General features: G+C 40.5%; 2 protein-coding genes and 1 long non-coding RNA gene across 9 annotated transcripts in view; 2 read left to right on the top strand and 1 right to left on the bottom strand.

Annotated features, from left to right (window-relative positions):
* The window catches only part of LOC145437617 (uncharacterized), a 299,426-nt gene that overhangs the window by 175,538 nt on the left and 104,836 nt on the right, over window positions 1-19,052 (bottom strand). The gene's annotated exons all lie outside the window — the stretch shown is intronic.
* The window catches only part of LOC145437591 (dynein axonemal heavy chain 3-like), a 63,320-nt gene continuing 48,742 nt past the window's right edge, over window positions 4,475-19,052 (top strand). For 3 of the 4 annotated variants that reach the window (XM_080314855.1, XM_080314857.1, XM_080314854.1), the window contains exons 1-14: window positions 4,475-4,862; window positions 5,375-5,466; window positions 6,908-6,984; window positions 8,686-8,788; window positions 9,611-9,825; window positions 11,508-11,587; window positions 12,252-12,474; window positions 12,856-13,032; window positions 14,063-14,222; window positions 15,974-16,084; window positions 16,299-16,437; window positions 16,808-16,912; window positions 16,973-17,103; window positions 18,200-18,401. In XM_080314855.1, coding sequence (XP_080170981.1) covers window positions 4,758-4,862; window positions 5,375-5,466; window positions 6,908-6,984; window positions 8,686-8,788; window positions 9,611-9,825; window positions 11,508-11,587; window positions 12,252-12,474; window positions 12,856-13,032; window positions 14,063-14,222; window positions 15,974-16,084; window positions 16,299-16,437; window positions 16,808-16,912; window positions 16,973-17,103; window positions 18,200-18,401 — 1,920 coding nt within the window. In that variant the 5' untranslated portion in view covers window positions 4,475-4,757. The remainder of the gene's footprint in view (window positions 4,863-5,374; window positions 5,467-6,907; window positions 6,985-8,685; window positions 8,789-9,610; window positions 9,826-11,507; window positions 11,588-12,251; window positions 12,475-12,855; window positions 13,033-14,062; window positions 14,223-15,973; window positions 16,085-16,298; window positions 16,438-16,807; window positions 16,913-16,972; window positions 17,104-18,199; window positions 18,402-19,052) is intronic. The other variant, XM_080314856.1, reaches the window with a different exon arrangement.
* LOC145437592 (uncharacterized) lies at window positions 9,835-10,816 on the top strand. The gene is made up of 2 exons (XR_013914695.1): window positions 9,835-10,448; window positions 10,594-10,816. It is a non-coding gene; the product is annotated as an uncharacterized LOC145437592 (long non-coding RNA).

The raw sequence follows: 19,052 nt of genomic DNA, 5'->3' as shown, positions 1-19,052 counted from the left end.
TTCATATTGACATTGGTATCTTCACAAGTTACAGTCGGAAAACCTTTATACGGTTTTCACAATACCGCCAGATCATCATTTTGATGGCTATATTTTATATCCTTGAGTTATGAAAGTCTTTAGCTACGCACATTTGGCGGGTGCAAAAGAAATAGAGAGATTATAATATTAATTTTGTGATTAATTGGTCTCATTGTGCAAAGAGCATGGTGCAGCGTATGAAGATTTTTACCTACGCAGAGAATTTGTATGGAAATAAGCTCCCCATCCAAATTAGCTGCGCTTCCGTGTTAAATACACTAGCCGAAATAATTACATTTGTAGAAGGGGTGTGTTTTTGTGATCAACATTATTGCAGTGACATATTCTCTTCAGGTTTTGTGTGGTATTCATGGTGTTTTGTCGACTACAATGGTAATTTACATTAAATCAGGCTGATTTCGTTCATTTTGATTCCGTAGCTGCCGACTTGTAGCACGGCCCAATTCTAGGCTTTTGTAAGACACTTTCAGCCGATAAGATGAACAGGAAGAGCCTAGGTAAATTCTCTTCAGGTAACACACCTTCATTAGCAACTGTATTGTTCGTGAATTGTACAGTCGCATCTTTAAACTTGTGTGTCTCCATTGGTATATGATCCCTATAATGCGATATATGGCTTATTCGGCGATGAGCTGAGCATTACCTGCAAATATTGTGGCTTGAAATCGCAAGCCCTCTCCTGGGATATCAAGAATCGGCAAAGATCATCGCTAAAGGCCGACCGTTAGTGAACTTCTGAAACGATTCACTACCATGGAGCGTATATAGTGGCGAATCCTCATTCCTTGAATATAAACATTACGCTACGCCTTAGTGCTCTTGAAAATAAGCTGAAGTCGATGATTGATTGTTGCGATAGCCATTACAATATATTGCCGATTGACTTTCATCGATGTATTTAGGAAACTGCGATTACTTAGTCCAGTGGTTCCCAACCTTTTTGACCTCGCGACACACTTTGAAAATGAAAAAGAGTTCGCGGCACACTGGCACAGTGGTTCTGAACTCTTTTGGTTACGGCAAAAGCAAACTACCAGAATGCGTATAGCAGCAACGACAATATTATATAGGTGGTCACTGGTCACTGACGAAGTAATTCTGCCTTTTCGGTGTACTCAAGTAGGCTTTTCGCTGCTTCAAAGAAGAAATTAAGTTTTCTTTTCTTTTATCTCTGCCGACATTTCACAAATACGTCTACGAATGGTATATAATTTGACATGGGGATCGTTTTCAATTCTTCTTTTTTTACAATTTTATTGCAGGCAGGAATAAGGACTTTCTCTCAATCCGTGTGAGGTTTTGAATTATCAACCATTACCTCTGTTGCCACATAACTTGCCTGCTAAGATCTCGTTCAAACTTCAGGCGAAGGTTAATTTCATAAGATTGGCTTGACAACAAAGTCTGCCCACTACCTCGTTGTCGATGTAATTAACCGTCGCATGGAAGAGTCCAATCGCGATCGTCACTAACAAATACAGACGCGTATAGAGGTGTCTATGTCTATACTTTGAAGCCAAACGCGTTTCCATGCAGATCGTGTAATAGCTTCTGTGAGGATAGCAATACCTCAGTCAAGAGTCTTACTGGCAGCCAGCTGCTGTTCAATTGCAGTTCCAACAAACTGGGATGATAAACCTCAGGACCGGTGAAATTTGTTAACTGATATAATTTGATAGAGTGGGGTAAAACGCCCAGGCGAGGTAAGACGCCCACCATCAATATCACAGAACAAAACGAGCATTGAATGCGTCACAGTATCGTAAATATCGCCTAATGGTCAGACGAAACTGTCACTTTGATTTCCACACCTGGATGAAGATTTGTAATGTTTTATGAGATTTTATGACTTTTACACATATTCTTACCAAAATATAGCCTTTTACAATTAAGTGAAATGTCATTTTTAACGGATGCCACAGAGACTTTTTCGGTTCCATTTATGCTTTCACTACGCGTAGCTGGATTTAAGCCACAGTCCGAAGGTGAATTTACAGAAAAACCACCTGGTAGCTTATCCACAAACAATGGTGACCTGGAGGCTAAAACGCCTACCCCCTCTGTGGGGTAAAACGCCCCACCCCTCAAGTCCAGTAAATGTGGACTGAGTAGTCGTTTATGGGTTCATCAAGAATGCTTTCTCGGAGAACGTCACTCCCATCAAAATTGCTATTCAGCTGTGTAATATAGGCTATTCCTCCGACTAAACAAGATATATCTCAATAACTTCCGACTTGTTTTTGACTTTCATAATCAGTTGGCATTTCTGGGTGAAATTTGTTTTTAAAATATCCGGTACGCCATGATGGGGCGAAGAAGCATGTATAGGGATTAAATATTTATCGATTACTGAGTGGTATGCTATATTTAATAGGGTATAATGGGGTAAAAGCCATTGGAGGCGTTTTGCCCCACCTCTGAAACAAAACGTCAAATTGGTGGACATAAATGAATGATAATTTTACATATGATAATTGATACTTGGACTTTCCATACGATTGTGGTAGAGTGGGGATGATATCTCGAGCGCAAATTCCGAAATTCAACCCGTTTCGACCAGTTTGGTGGATATTATGACGTTTCCCGCTTAGGGTAGGCGCGCTGCCCCACTCTACCCCTACTTCTCAATTCTCAAATTTGTCGCCTGCAACATTTCGTTGCGCCCTGAGCCTACATTTTACCTCCAATGCTGGCACGCTACCTAACAATCGGAATGTGAATGGCTATGTCGGCAATTCTAATTTGTAAACGAGAACATCACTTCCAAATGAGTATACATTTCTCGATGGCGGGAATGCCTTCCTAGGTGTTGGAGGTTTATATTGGATCCTACTCGTCCTCGGATCTGCAAAAGCAGTATCTTACAAAAAGTGGACCGTGCTATAAGTTGGCATCTCAGGAATCAAAATATGTTATATCGGCATGGTATAAAATTATCATCGATAACGAAGACATGGCAAGAATACGACTACAAATAGAAACAGAAAAAGGTCATCAACTACGTCACGTCCCTGTTCTGCCTCCGGTTCTGATGGGGTGACAAGTTAAAGGTCACCTTCGGCCACACCTCAACATCACGGTCCTATAGCCCGAGTCTAGTTATCTATCTATCACCGTCCTAAATGCCACCAGATGTCGGCAAACTAGCGTATCACACCCATTGACGGTGGAGGCCCCAGTTTCATTCATGGCAGTGAAGTAGCAAGTTACGAAGCGTCGCGACGACTCCGACCCTATACGTTGCTGTGCTCAGAACGTCTTTACAATAAAAAGCCAGAAAAAGACCCAATCCATGACCTGATGGGGACGCCTGATTGAGATAACGTTACTACGGCCGTCGCGACATCCTTGTACCTGTTCACTGCATCGGATTGTACATCGCGTGTCTTGATATAGTAAATTCAATAGAAAATCCAACAATGACACACTCAAAATTTGGATTTTTGTTATAATTCGACCCAGTTTGCCGCATTTGCTCGCGGCACACCTGAGCAGTCCAATTGGCACACTAGTGTGCCGCGGCACACCGGTTGGGAACCACTGACTTAGTCTCACGTTGCCGGACTTGTATGGCTTTGTCACAGTCAACCTTGCATAACATTCTCAACTCTTGATTCTCTCACAAGCGAAAGAGAATTGGGTGGTTTAGGAAGGCTACAAGGTAGAAGGTACACGCGGTGCATTTGTTGTGATGAAGTGACACAACCGTGCGCAGGTCGCTTTACAGCAGTGGAGTTCGGTATCACTATAGAAATTAAACATGGAACGGCAACGACCGATTTTGCAGTTTCGTCCCGCTTCGCTGAGGCTGGAATGAAGAATTGTTTTGCGTAAGCGACTGTAGGATTTCTGACAATCCAAGAGCTATCATCCCGAGTGCAGAAATTATTGAATCTGGTCTTGATCGAAAGCTACTGTTGCACCGATTCCAAAAAATATAAATTAAAATATGATCAGGCACTGATCCACCTAGAATCCGTCCTCCAAGTCTGAAATATCGGCATTGTTCAGAACAATCGGGTAACCGCAACACAATGGCCATAACAATGACCCGTTGCGACTCTCCGATTGTTCGAACAATGCCGATATTCCAGACTTGGAGGACGGATTCCAGGTGGATCAGTGCCCGATCATATTTTAATTTATATTTTTTGGAATCGGTGCAACAGTAGCTTTCGATCAAGACCATATTCAATAATTTCTGCACTCGGGAAGATAGCTCTTGGATTGTCAGAAATCCTACAGTCGCTTACTCAAAACAATTCTCCACTCCAGCCTCAGCGAAGCGGAACGAAGCTGAAAAATCGGTCGTTGCCGTTCCATGTTTAATTTCGATAGTATCACGAATCAAGACCCCATTCCGAATTAGATGAATGAACCCGGCTTTCATAGTCCAAAGAATTGATTCTGACGAATGATAGCCCGGTACATCGCCCGTTTTATTTAGATTACAAGTGTGGTTGTGTCTGTATTATCTGCTTGCTGGTAATATGCCTTTGTGTAACGACATGCTCTGAAATGTGCCTTGAATATGGAGCTCCAACAAAGGCCGGTTATTATAAATATCGCATGGTCGGGGATAGCTTCATTACTTTCCAGAGGAGTGGATTTATTGGGTTCATTTTTATTGTATTTTAGTGTCTTGACCTACACAATGAAACCTATGATATGGTAAATATATATTGTAACGATAACATGCGAGTCTGAAAAAGAGAATGCAGAGTCCAGCGTCACTGCCGCGATGTCAACCGCACGATGTGCCAGGAGCCATAAAACGACCGTCTATCGTAAATCATCTGCCACCACTGGACGCAACGCAGGTGAGACATGCGTGTTTCATTGGCTTTTTTAGGATCCTCTTCTATGGCATCGATGTCGAAATAATTAGCATCTACGTTCCTTCATTCCCATTTTTTCTATTGCGAAGTATATACGCTAACTGTCGTAAGGCATGTAAGTCGGGAAATACAGGATGCGGCTTGCAATCGATTGTCACCCATGAATGGTAGACATATATAGCACTTGCACCTTGTCGACTGAGAATCTTACTGCAACATTTGCAGTGGGCAGTTATCTGATTTGTCTAATTTATTCGTTTCATGTTATTGTATCTCGGTTGCAGCAGCTCTGCTCTACACCATTATGACCGTATATAGTTACCTCACGTATAACAAGTACAGGATAAACAAACATTTAAAAAAGAAATTCTCGAGTACAACATATTTCTCTTTATGGCCTGGTGCTAATACTTTATAAAAATAAAACACGACGCCAGAGCTAACGCTATATAACAAAAGTATCCTTTTTCGAATTTTGTGGTCTTTATCAACAGCCTGCCTATAGCGACAGACCGAAGATACTTCAAACCGGAACTCGCACGAGCGCAGCTCCAGCAAAGGAGGAGAAGCACTTTCGCAGAGTCAGGTATACATTTAAGTCTATATGGATACCAGATTAACGTGGTACTAGATTGCTAGATAGCGAATTCTATCAATATGGATGAAAGAGTTAAGAATTGTCTCCAGCGTACCGGTGGATCTTTCAAAGTCAAAATTAACCAATAATACAATTGCGACAAACACACGCAGCTCAAAAGCATATTTTTGAAACTTCAACTTAATGAGAAATTCGCTGCTTCCTTTTTTGATATTACACGTTTTGTACTTGATTCTATTGAAGTTTGTGCATGGCGAATTTAAAAACACTGACCTAATTCTGATTGTCAGGTAACTTTTGAAAAGAAAACTCGACTCGTTGTTTGCTATAGCCAATTTTATACTGCCAAATAGCGCTAAATTGTACTGTGTAAATTTAAAGAATTTTATGTACAAAGCCTTCTTAGTTTTCACATATAACTGGTCTTACGACTTGTAGGCTCTACTATTAAACAGTTTTATACAGCATTTGCAGTATTGTGACACAATATTTGAAGCATTGTGACGTACGCGAAGTTCAAGTAGACCGTGAACTCCTTACGACACGATGCAGAAAGCAAGTTCCAATTTTCTAAATCATTTTAAAATTTGGTGCTTTATTTCACTAATAAATGGACAAGTGTCCAACTTACAGAATTTTACAATTAAGATAAAATATTTTGCGGGCCACCACAAAAGTTGACACGATGTGGCACAGGCGGTTGAGATCCATTGAGCTAGTAAACCGTATACATTACGTCCCTTAAACTCTAAAATCGGTGTCAATTATGCCTGTCTCCACATCCGTAACACCAAATATAGTTTCATCACATCGCAATAAGAGTTTCGAATCGTTGTTGAGTATGGCATGTTTCGAAACAGACGCTCTCCACAAATCCAATATTAAAAGACTTGTAAAATCCCGTTATGTACTGGGTATTTACTATGATGCAATATACTCGCATGAATCACCACATTGAATCCACCAACACATAGATACTCAATATAACGAGTGTTTATGGTATCGTAACTCAAGTTAGTATACCAAGTATTGATTTTCCTTTACACTGTATTACGCTGAATTTCAATAGTTGCTTGTCCGCACACACCTCGACGCGTGTTCAAAACCTCCGGACTATACAGTACCAATTCGTGTACTGGATGATAAAATTAGGACTTGCGTGTCGAGCAAATTCATATGTACAATTGCATATGATATTCATAGTGAAATAAACCGAAGCATTTCCGACAGACATTCATCAGGGGTAATTGACAGCAACTAGTAGTGAATTGCAATGAACATTGTATATTAACAATCTTATATATCGTATTAATCGACAGATAGCCTATATACATCACACAGTCGGTGAATAAGGAGTCACACTGCTCAATTTTCTATATTCAACATATTCGTGGAAAGTCCGATATTTACCATAAACCTTTTACTTCAGTGACTCGATCGGTAACAACTACACTCCATCGGCCAATGATCTCACGACTTCAAATATTTTCGCCAAATTACATCTCGGTAAGTCACTTGGTGTCGTCTGACACAATTCGTTATCGTTTTGAAGATCAAGATACCCTAATTTATCATCAGTATCAGTTTATTATTAATTTAATCGATACCACAAGACTGCGGTGCAATGCAAAGATGGGGAAGTCCAGAAACGACTTGCAGTAGTCTTCGAAATCAGACACCCACCCGGGCGTAGGCGATGTAAATAAGATACATACGCACTGAATGGAGAGAAATAAGTTGCAGCAATAGTCTTACCGCATCAAAATATAGCTCACAAGTCGTTGTTTCTGGGTAGACTATAATTAGCATCATCTGATTTGAACAAGCTAGCTTCGCAAACATACCGTATAAGTGGGTAGCGTCGAGTGTAGAAATAACTCAGTTTCAAGATTTACTTTTTAATATCGGTATGTGCCCGTAAGTGTGTGCCCTGCCGGCTTTATCACGTATGCATTTACAATACTTACTGAGTGATCACACTTTTCTTACGTAACGGACGTGATCCATAATTATCCGTTGGGATATGATTTGTGTAGCTTTCTGGTTTAATGTCTAATAGCACCTCGCCCGCCATAAGTACCGCAAAACCGACTTTTGGAAGACAGATCGAAATCGCATTGTCGCTAACCAAACAAACGCTCCGTTGCGACAAGTGAAAGGGGTACTTCAAACGGCACGGCATACTCACGACGAAAGTTCAAGAGTCGCCGTGTATGCGTTGTGCACCACAAACACGAAATAAGCCTATATGTACGTGTCACATCGGAGAACCGTTGCTAGATAAGCACGCTCGGATAGAGTAATACCTTTTTGTACCGTTATTACCAAGATTTATGGCTGCCCGATGGTAAATACTATAGCGTCTCCAGATATTACCATACGTTCGTATCAAAGTCGAGGGATGTGGTCGGTAGATTGCAACGTTATTACCAGACTATTTTGAGAGATGTATAGTTCAGCACGCACTTTCGCGATTCACCCTTTCGATTAGAAACGGTACGTGCCGGATCATCAGGGATACCAGGTGAGTATAAATATAAATAGCAACAAATTTCAGGTCATGAAGATATAGGTTAAATTTTATGGCGCATATGTAGGGAAAATAAATAAATGATAAACGTCTCCTCTATAAATTGGAGTTGGGACGTGTTTGATCCGGACACTATTTCTATTACGATTATATCAACGTGGATTTGTCGCACGTTGTTGGCCCTGACAGGTAAATAGTGATTAAAATATAAACCGAAAGTTCGATATCATGACAAATCATTTGATTAGATGGGTTTATTCTCACTATGTATTGTATGTTATGTTTGTATCGAGGTGTGAAACAAGAAGGTCTATTGAAATGCTCCACGATACATAAATAATATAATCATTTGTAGAGCTTCTCGGAGATACAGAACTTCAATATACGATTGAATAGTATATTCATATTGATGTAAGTCAGGATATTTTCGGCTGACACTTCTCAGGGAATTGTAAAGAACAGTGTATCAACAACATTTGGATAGATGACGGCACTGTTGACGTCACAATAAAGCATAAATCGATAGACGCTTGCCCCTGCGCTGAATCAATTAAACTCTAGTTTTATTCGTTTGAAATTTTGCAAAATTCTTTTCACTCTTATCAAGAAATGTACTGTACAACTTATTTCCGCGCTGCATTTCCCATCAGCGTAGTGCAATAGTATCTCTTTTTCAGAGCCGGAAGAACAGTTTTATGATAGAGAGAGGCTGCGAGATCCCATACCGAGGAAGACAACGAACCCATCCACTGAATCTCAGTATCATAATGGCCGTAGTAGGTTAGTGATAATTGCCGATATATATTAAATATATACTGATGATACCGTTCTCCGATGCCGTGTCTAGCCACTGATGATTGAGGTGCATACTTTCGAGTATCTTGGCCAGATAATGAACCAGGCTCGAAAGGAACCATTCTAAATGCCCCTGCTTAGCATTATTTATCAAGAAATATAAATATCACTATGATATTCAAGTTTATATACAAGCAAATGAATGGAGACTTTGCAAAGTGAGCTCAGTAGATGAAGGGCTCATTTTGGCTCTCAAATCAAAACCGGTAGCCGAAATTGCCTCGGTATTCCAGAATGTGTATCCACTCCTTGAAATAGAACAGGTTTTGCAAATACTTCCAATTTAGGCAAGCCCCAACAATCCTGGATGTTCCACAAATAGTTGCAGGTGTGCCCTCCTATTTACCGAATTGGAGTGGTATCTCGAATATAATGACTGGACTGAGATTTAGTTGTAACTTTATTGAAACATTCGTTATCTGACTTATTATTGAAGTTGGTCAATCCCTCGATCATATTTGACTTCTATCAACGCCTAAATCCTATTTGATTAATGTCGAAGTTACTAAACTTATCATTCACAACAGGTTCGATATCATATCAACATCTGTCTTTAACTTGCTATTAAGATTTGTTTGTAGTACTCGTGTTTTATTAATAGCTATACCTTGTCAAGTGTCGCCTGTTCTATAAAAGATAACATTGTTTGTAAAAGCTCCTTTCTGTCAATATCACTGACATCTTATTACTTGAAGGACAACAAAGTCTATCATGTGCAGTAGTGGGTGATTTTCTATTACGTTACAGCGTTTTGAAGTCCGTGTCGTTTCGCGGGAACGTGGAATCGGTCAAGTCCCCCTTGTTGGAGAGGACTTATCGTCGTCAAAAACTCTACGACTGCGCACAAAGTCATGCCGCTACACAAGGCTCAGCCGCTACTTACGATTTGCTGGGCCATCGCAGCAAGTACGAAGCAGAGAAATCGTACCGTTCGCCGCATGTATCGAGAAAGGAAGCCAAAGGTAGCGGTTGTATGGTCTTCCTTAGTTCCCCTGTACTACCACTAACGGGATTGCGTGTTCCGAACCCTAAAAGCCTGAAATGTACCCTTGCTGAGTTCACAAATTGCACGAAAACTGCCATGTATGTGATTTGGCAAGATGTACGGATTATGTTGAGCGGTAAAAGAGTTATATTGAGATATAGGATATAATTATTATAGTCCGTTGGCGGAAACAATCGTATTTTACCTCAAGTTTATGGAAACATAGTTTGTATGCACTCCACGTTAGGCGATGAACAGCAACAGCATTACTGTTCTTCAACATGCGACGCGATGATACGCGACTCTTCAGTAGGCGGCACTTTGGCATGTACACATGGCTAGGATTGGATTTTGATTAGAGGCAGGGGTGCTCAAACTGAGGTACGCAACAAAAGTATCGGGGGGTGCGCGAGCAACTATTATTCTGGCACTGTGATGATTTTCTGCCACAACTATATTAACTTTTATGTACCACGCGAGAAAGAGCTTCTATAGCTTGCCAAATGCAGCGTTTTATTGTGGATATTAAGGTTTTATTAGGCCTAGTTGTGGCTCCCAACCTCCAAAATAGACTTTACTGACAATTGTACGTTTGTTTTTGTGGTATTCATGGTGTTTGTCGACTACTATGGTCATTTACACCAGGCCGGTATTCTTCATTATTTTCCGTAACTACCGACTTATAGCACGTCCCACCTGTAGGCTTTTTGTAAGACACCGCTTACCCGGATGTACGTACATTGAGTTCAGATTTACATTATTCATTTGGGGTGCGTCATACATGCTTGTAATTTGAAAGGGTATACGCAGCTCAAAAAATTTTGAGAATCCTGGATTAAGGGCCGGGTTAGTATTACGGTAGGGTTCGGGTTAGGTAAGGGTTGATTATGCAGTTAGGGTTGTGGTTAGAGTTAACTTTGTGGTTATAAAGTCACATGCTCATAACCAGATGTCGGGCAATCTAGTATCACACGTGACAAACCGTTTTAGACTAGCAAAGGTTTATGAGGTTGTAAATCTTGGCGCGTCATAAAAGTTTCTGGACGTGATGCGGAGCCCCAAAGATATATCGAAAAATATACATCCAATATTTGCCATCCAAGTCTTGTTAAACCACGATGCTAATCAACCAACGTCTGTTTGGATTATTATATCAACGGTACGCGTTCGGCAAACTTTCTCTATATTAGTCATGGCGTACGTTTTATCGTAAAGCACATTCAATAAACTTGAGTGTTTTTACAGTCGTAACTTACGAGTAGGAAACTACCAAGTGACAAATACAAGCCTTTTGTTACGACATCCGCGTCGGGGAAGATATGAATTTTTCAAAAACAACACATGCGGCGTCGGCTTTCTGTCATGTGAACGCACGAGCGTAGCCGTACGGGCTGGGCGGAATTAAATAAGATCAAAAGATTGGTGGGAAACTGCCTCCGTACTAATAGCGCTCAAACTTAAGCTATTTCCATGGCAATATGTGCTTCCCGTTATCGGTAATAATATTCATTGTGCGTGGTGCACAAAATTTTCGGACATACGATTCCTATTATTCCGTACTCGAGTAGCAACGCTGACTGTTTTGACCACCCTTGGTCTTTACAAAATCATGTCGTCAAGGGTGAAGCTTGTGGTGTTAGCTTATTGTGTATCGTTTAGGTGGGACGGAGAAAATGCCGCATTACGACTTTGACCGAACCGAAGAACGAGCGGCTGAAAGTTCCGTGTCTTCTGACTCGGTATGATCGATTTTGCGTAAACGGAATGGATGTGTTGATTATGGTTGTCTAATTAAAATAATTAGAGCGAAATAACGACAAATAATCCAACTCTGTTCTAATTTGTGAAATGTTTCAATGCTCTCCTTTTTATTCGATAATCAAATTTCTGGTGTTTCTGAAAATTCCGCAGGAGAACTGTAGAGTGCGAAACGACCTACCTTGCTGTACAGACATTTGCCATTCTTATGCTTCTGAGAAGGAACTGCACTCTGATTTTATTTGATATGAACTGAACATGATTCGATTTCCGAGTGTTCGCGAATTCACTAATTCTAATTCTAATCTAATTTGGAACATACTGTGTAGCTATAATTCTACATTTAACAGAAGTTGAAAAAATGTGTATCTGTAATTCTAATTGTAGTCCGATTTCGAATGTGTAACCATAGTTCTAATTCTAATTTGATTCGGAAAAGACGATATCGGATTTGATATTAACTGAACTCTATTTTTGTTGAATATCTTTCTAATACGAAATCTAATTGAATTTTTTTCTAATTCATATAATTCTAATCCAATTTGGAAAAAAAAGCTGGGTAGCTATGATTCTAATTCTAATCTAATTTGAAAAAGTTAAAAACTTTCTCGTTGTCAAACTATAGTACGATGCTCTTCCACGCAGACGACATTCGAAACCATGATCAAGCACCAGCGTCCGCACGGCGGCGAGTCGCCGAGCACAGCCATGTATCACGTAGCGAAAAGCTACAGCCAACTGAACGCCGTCCAATCGCAGATGCGCTCCTCGCCGACTTTACGATGCAACTCCGCGATGTCGGTGTTGGAGGAGAAGTTCTTCTCCCTACCCGCCAGTGGGAAGAAAGACAGAAAAAGGATACCGTCCGGTAGGCTGGCGACCAGCGTGTAGGCCCAGGGATGGAATTTTCGTACTAACAGATACAAAGTTTGCCATGCATTCGTCTCTAAGGAAATCGCATGCAAACCTTACTGATTGAATGGAGACTTGACATGAGCAAAATAGAATCACATTATCCAATCTACGGATATCGGTGTCATTGTATATAATAACGCCATCCGCTAATAAATACCAGTTCGTTTGACTCAATCAAGTCATTTAGGAGCCATGTGATATACGCCAATCAGTAAAAAAACAAAAGTTGTCGTACGCGATCGACAAAGGTTTGAGAAACACTGATATATACACTGCTACTCAAGTATCCTTCATTCCAGAGTTACGGTATATATATATCCTCTTCATTTTTCAGGCCGGTCATCTATCATACATTTGCGCGACATTTCACCGACCGATCTCTCTCAACACACGCGCGGTCCCAAGCGTCCCGCGCATTTGTCGACGAGAAAAAGGCGCCTGGACGCTCAAAGCAAAATCGCCAACTCGTCGCGTAGCGGCGCAGAGGACGCCAGCCCGCCGCAGAAAAAATGTGAGTAATCGAATCCGAGAAGCCGCGATGGCTTTGACATTTCGGAAACCTTGTTTAGAAAGCGCGCTCAAATCTCTCGGGTGCGCGTCCCGAATGCGCGCCGATTAATTGAGTTTATTCGCTCTTCGCTTAATCTTCGGCTGGTGTGATTCACGCGTGAATGTATCGATTTCTCGTCAGATCTAACGCTGATCAACTCGAATTCAATACCATATGTATAATTTGTGATGAGTTCACGGTCTCAGCCATCGTTGCCTCATCACATAGCCGAAAATATTTGGGTTCATTCCAGTATGAATATTTACTATTCAATTGTACGTTGGAGTTCTGTACCTCTAAGAAGCGCTTCCCATAGATCAGCGTATCTTTAGTAGATGAACATAGAGCATTCATTGTGATCAATTGCACACTGATTTAGTACTCAAAGTACCGAGCCTGCGATACAGTTGGATCAGTTTGATCAGATGTTACTGTTAAAATAGTTTCAGTTGGGATAATCGGGGATAGCAAACCAAATTCTAGAAATTCTGATTTTATTATTCTTGCCCCTTGCGATACCTCAGCCCTTATCCGAGAGGGAGAGAGAGAGAGAGAGAGAGAGAGAGAGAGAGAGAGAGAGAGAGAGAGAGAGAGAGAGAGAGAGAGAGAGAGAGAGAGAGAGAGAGAGAGAGAGAGAGAGAGAGAGAGATTTTCATAAGCCACGCGTACCCAAAACACTGCTCGAAAATATGGTAGATCTAAGGTATTTGATGGTGTTTTATTGTTGGAACGAATTCAATCTTCAATTTGTCTTTATCTGCATAAAAGTTGTTCATAATTCATTAATTCCATGAGGCGATTTAGCACGCTTTTCCGATGCTAACCAAAATCCCTCCCCGACTTCGATGCGACTCTGGCCGTACTACCGTAACGGCGACTCCCGACTCCACCCTGGTCCATCCTGGTCATATTCAAAATATGACAAAGATTCAATCCGGCTCCCGATCCATGTTACGCACAAGTTCCAACCCCCGTTCATTGGTCTTCCCAGCCTTCGACAGACTCCTGGATCGTGGCACTACAAACACTACAAGCGGAGTTTCGTCGCAATTCAATTCCTCGACAAGCATTCAAATTCACCAGGACGGGGAATCGTCTTCGGCAAGCAGCACCGACGAACACAGCTCTGGGATTGAAGATGAGGATGGCAGGTACAGGCTGACATTGCCCACTAGTATACATCTTGCTAATTTATATCAGTGAAGATGTCCTGTTAGAATATAACAGGTTTATTCAAAAATTCAAGTCCGCATCCGTCTGATTAGGGACCAATACTGTACCAGGCATCCATTTTAAGAGGAGGATGGATTACTTTCTATATACTCAGACGTGTAAGTGCTGTACTAACTGACTCCCGAAATTGAACGACGGCGTATGGATGTCTTGATTATGATAGCGTGATTGAACCATGATGATTTCTAATTGGCTGAAAATGTTTTTCCCTTTCCAGTGAATTTTTTTCAACAAGTGGAATGCTTCCATTACAATATCAGGAATATCTTGATATTCTTGCATTTTCACTTGGAATCTGAATTATAGATGGTGCAAATAATATTTTGATACTACAGGACGACTTGTATGTAGGGCTGGGCACAATGATTCGAGTACTCGAATCTGAATCCAGAATTAATTTTAATATTTCGAGTCGAGTAGTAAAAGTTGATTTTTTTGAGCACTGAAATTATACGCTCCTCGCAACCGAAAGTTGATTTACTGACGAGAATTAAAGTTTTGATACTATTTTCCACTGAGTAAGCCTTGAAACCTTGATTGTGCGTGTCGCAGCATACGAAACATAACACAAAGCTACGAACGTTACCGGAAATAGCACCATTTCCGAAGTCATGATCATCCCACAACACTGTCAAGAAGTGCAATGAAATCGGTATAGTCGAAAAAACATCAATGTATCTTCAAGGCGACGGATAACAGGCATTATGTTCTTTGTGATGGCATTAAAAGTACATATCAGAACTTTGACATAGTCCATTTTGTTCCGTCGTCATAATGCATGATACTCGAAGACTCGACTCGACTCGAAGCGTAATACGTGATTCAAAATCGAATCACTCAGGTACTCGATTTGGCCCAGACCTACTTGTACGCATAATTCGTATATGCATTTTCACGTACTCTGTGTAATAAATATGCAATGTATCAGTTTAGCAAAACGGTATTATCATATGCTTGATATTGTGTGACGAATATATTTGGATTCGGATTTTAAAATGTAACCGTTTTGCAAACACCATGAAAGCATTGCCTTTGTTATGTTCAGTAAAGTTTGTATATTGTAGGATAACAATATAAATGTGTTTTTGTTCATTATTTGCCGTATTGCATTGTAAAATCCCGAACAATTTACATGTGGAGTTTTTAAAAGTGTAGCCTAGATAATATCGTACATAGACCACGTTGGCTTTGTAGAATCTTTGCAATAAGTAGACTGCGATACTCTGTTTATATCCAGACTGTCAAGAGAGGATGATATAAATAATTTAAACGTAGTTAACCAGATGACGTATTACCTGCGTCATCAGGTCAAATCTTGGAGGATTTATGCATATCATGTTTAGAGTATTTTCTCTCGTATGTACGCTATCATGATATTGATTCGAGCAGCGCTGGGCTTAGGAGCAACACCAAATAAAGTAAAGTATGTAGCATGTGAGCCGGGAGTAAAAAGTTCTTTATGTTGTTTCAACTGTAGACAGTCGAGACGCATTGATTAAGTTTGCAATTTAACCGAAATCAATTTCGAACTGGGGCAAGCAACTCATAACTGCAATACTGATGTTACTGCTCAGATATAAAGCCTTATAGTGGATAGTAAAAGAAGTCATTTTCGGTTCTTACAGTCAATTTGTACTCCGACGATTCCAGTTCAATATTATCGTTACAGGGATCATGATGAAGCCACACAAGCTGCTCTGGACATTGAGTTCCCGCCTTACACTTTCTCAACTCACGGACTATCGCGACCCAGCACCCCTGTAGAAACAGATCTGCCAAAGTAAGAAGATGCTCTCACTTTTCGCTCAAGCTATGTAGAAGGGAATACAATGTAAATCATACTAGCTATAGTCGTATCATGCGATGAAATTGAATGCCTTGTTAGTGTGTAAGTAAATCGCATCTCCAAAGCCACGATACAGTGCGCAGGCTTCGAACGTTATGCATTACCTTGAGCTTTATACTGCAACCTTCTCATTGACATCACGTTTCAGGTTTTATAAGTACATGAAAAATTCAATCGACGCGAAGATGATAGCGCCTCTTTCCTCTGACTGGCTGGAAAATATATACGGGTATCTTTCGTTCGATCTGGTGCAAAATTGGTCTGAAATAGCATCCGATACACAGCAGGTCAGTATGTGCTGTATTCACTGCACTGCAAATGAAAATCGTTGGAAAATAGCCACATCCGATTGACTACTTCAATCATCCGACCCTGTAACCGAAGCTACTTTTAGAATCTATACACCTAATTACTTTTGAAACCGCTCTCTTCTACATCAATGAGTTTTGGTATATTCAAAAGTAGCTTGTTCTATTTTATATTGAGTAGAAATTTATTGTAATACTTCACATGTTATTTGAGTACCAATGCTGACTACGTTGACCACATCTATTGATTCAAACCTGTGTCACACACGCTCAACAAGTTATCGATAAGTCGAATTGACGGTGGCAAATATCCTAATGCTTTTAAATACCAAAAAGACTTTGCTTGCAGGAATTGGAATCAATATTTGTGGAAAGTCAAAAGAAGGCAATACTGGATTACATCCTCCTCGATCGCAAAGAGCAAGAACGTCTTGGCATATTGCTGCCTTCCAAGGTATAGATGCATTTAAGCTGCTTTATTTAATATCGATGATATTTATTTGGCGTGTTTCAGGTATCTCAATCTGCTGGCCGGTGGAGGTACCCGTGGCACGAATCGCTGAATCATGCTAGGAGAAATATGGCCATGACGCTGCACGTGAACCATCCGGTTTGCGCATCTATTCTGAACGCCTGGCACCAAAGGTTAGGATACAGTATATATCATGTAAATTCATATATTCTACGGATGCATGTTGTACATTGTACCAAAGATTACACCAAAGATTAGTATCCAGTATATAACCTGTGACTTACTGATATTCTGTACATTGTACATTGTGCAAATATGCATACACCCATACAATGTACAATTGTGCATATATGGATGGAATATCCCTGGCATATATATACATAACAATTGGTGTATTGGACTCGTTCTCACCCATTCGAATGGATACGTAGGCTAAATCTTATACCAGAAAGAGCGGTTTACCTGATATGCAACCTACGCTGTGGTGGAAATCGGTAAAATACACGATCTTCGTTTACCATGTAATGTACATATTCAAATGTGAAGAATTCCCACCGGGAAAAGCGAAACTATTGCGCAGCAACGTGTTTACATATATGTATTAACAAGTATGTAATAAATCCAATCAAATTTAATAATGATCATTACCGCGGTTACAATGTGGATAACTCGAGTTGTCAAATCATGCCATGTATCTCGAAGGTATAAAATATTCCATTCCGAAACTCCAGATTCCATACTATCTGCCAGGTGCAGCCGAGTATTTCGTTTTACGCGGTAGCATTTTATACTTGACTCCATATTCACTCCGAACATGCTCCTTATGGAGGCTCAGATCAGTGGAATGTTACCCTAACCGACTTTCCTTTGTGGCCCAGTGATAATCACCAGGTCTTGTAGTTTGTGTAATATAAGGAATATTAGTAATGATCCGATTGGAGATATCTGGACTGGGAACAGAGACGGCAACTAGAAAATTTTCAGCTTTCCAAATTCGATTATAATTATTGAATTTGCACTCAATTTGGAAATTGTATTAAATTCCGAATTATAAAGTAAAACAAAAGTCAAGTTCGGCTCATATCATATCGGAGGCTCATTCTCATAATCACGAGAATAGCAAATGTCTCAACACCAAGCTTGGCAGAGATAGAAACATTTCACAAATTATATTAGAATTGGATTACCGGCATCTCTTTCTAATTAGTAACATTAGAATTATCTATAGTTGTTCATGTACGCTTCGGCATGAATCGGTGATGTCTTCAGGTACCGTTCGTTCCGTTTGATCGACCTCAGAAGAATATACCGAATTATGCCGCTTACAATGGAAGATTTCTTGAAGGAGATGACGAGATGCGCCACGGAGAGGGCGCGTTACCTCGCCGAGCATTGGATCAAAGAGTGTTCCGACACTGCCGAGGAATACTACCACGAAATCGAATACATAGTGGAAAACCAAGCCGGGGAGGTATTGTAAAGTACTCACAGATCTTCTTTAAGATTGGGGGTTGATCGTTATATGAGCATGCGAGACAATGGAATGGGAAAGGGCTTTTTGTATTTTTGTCCCCGATGCTTTTACGGCACATACGATCTGTGTACGTTGTGCAATGTGCATGCATACCATGGGTGCATGGTGTGCATATGCCAGTGGATAAGGAAGGTACAGATATGATAGCATTGAAAAAAGAGAGTTGAGCATGGGACACTTCACCCATGCCCGCAACCTTAACCCTAACATAACCCTAAATCCAATCATAATCCAATCTTGACGCGAAATAATTTAAGCCACATGCTATTATGTCGCATGCTCAGTTCATGTGTCCACTGAACCCATATTGCCATACTTTATAAGTGCACAGAAATGCGAAATACAGGCACCAGTCGGACTTTTACAGCGAATGTCTTAATGGCATATAATTTTAAACCCGGTTTAAAGATGAAATGTAACCAAATTCGCACGCCCAAATCTGGGACGGTATTGTGACGTCATGGCGGGTTTTCTTTGAAATTGATATCTTCTAATGATCCAGAAATGCGAAATATAGCCTCGAATTACAGTTTCAAGCCGAATCGCCGAAGGGCTTGTCATTTTAATCATTTTATAAAGATGAAATAC

The sequence above is a fragment of the Botryllus schlosseri genome, chromosome 4, assembly GCF_051294905.1.
Source record: "Botryllus schlosseri isolate E-star chromosome 4, Bs_hap1, whole genome shotgun sequence".
Taxonomy (NCBI): Eukaryota; Metazoa; Chordata; class Ascidiacea; order Stolidobranchia; family Styelidae; genus Botryllus; species Botryllus schlosseri.
The sequence above is the reverse complement of the archived record's forward strand: the minus strand, read 5'-3'. Positions and strand labels throughout refer to the sequence as shown.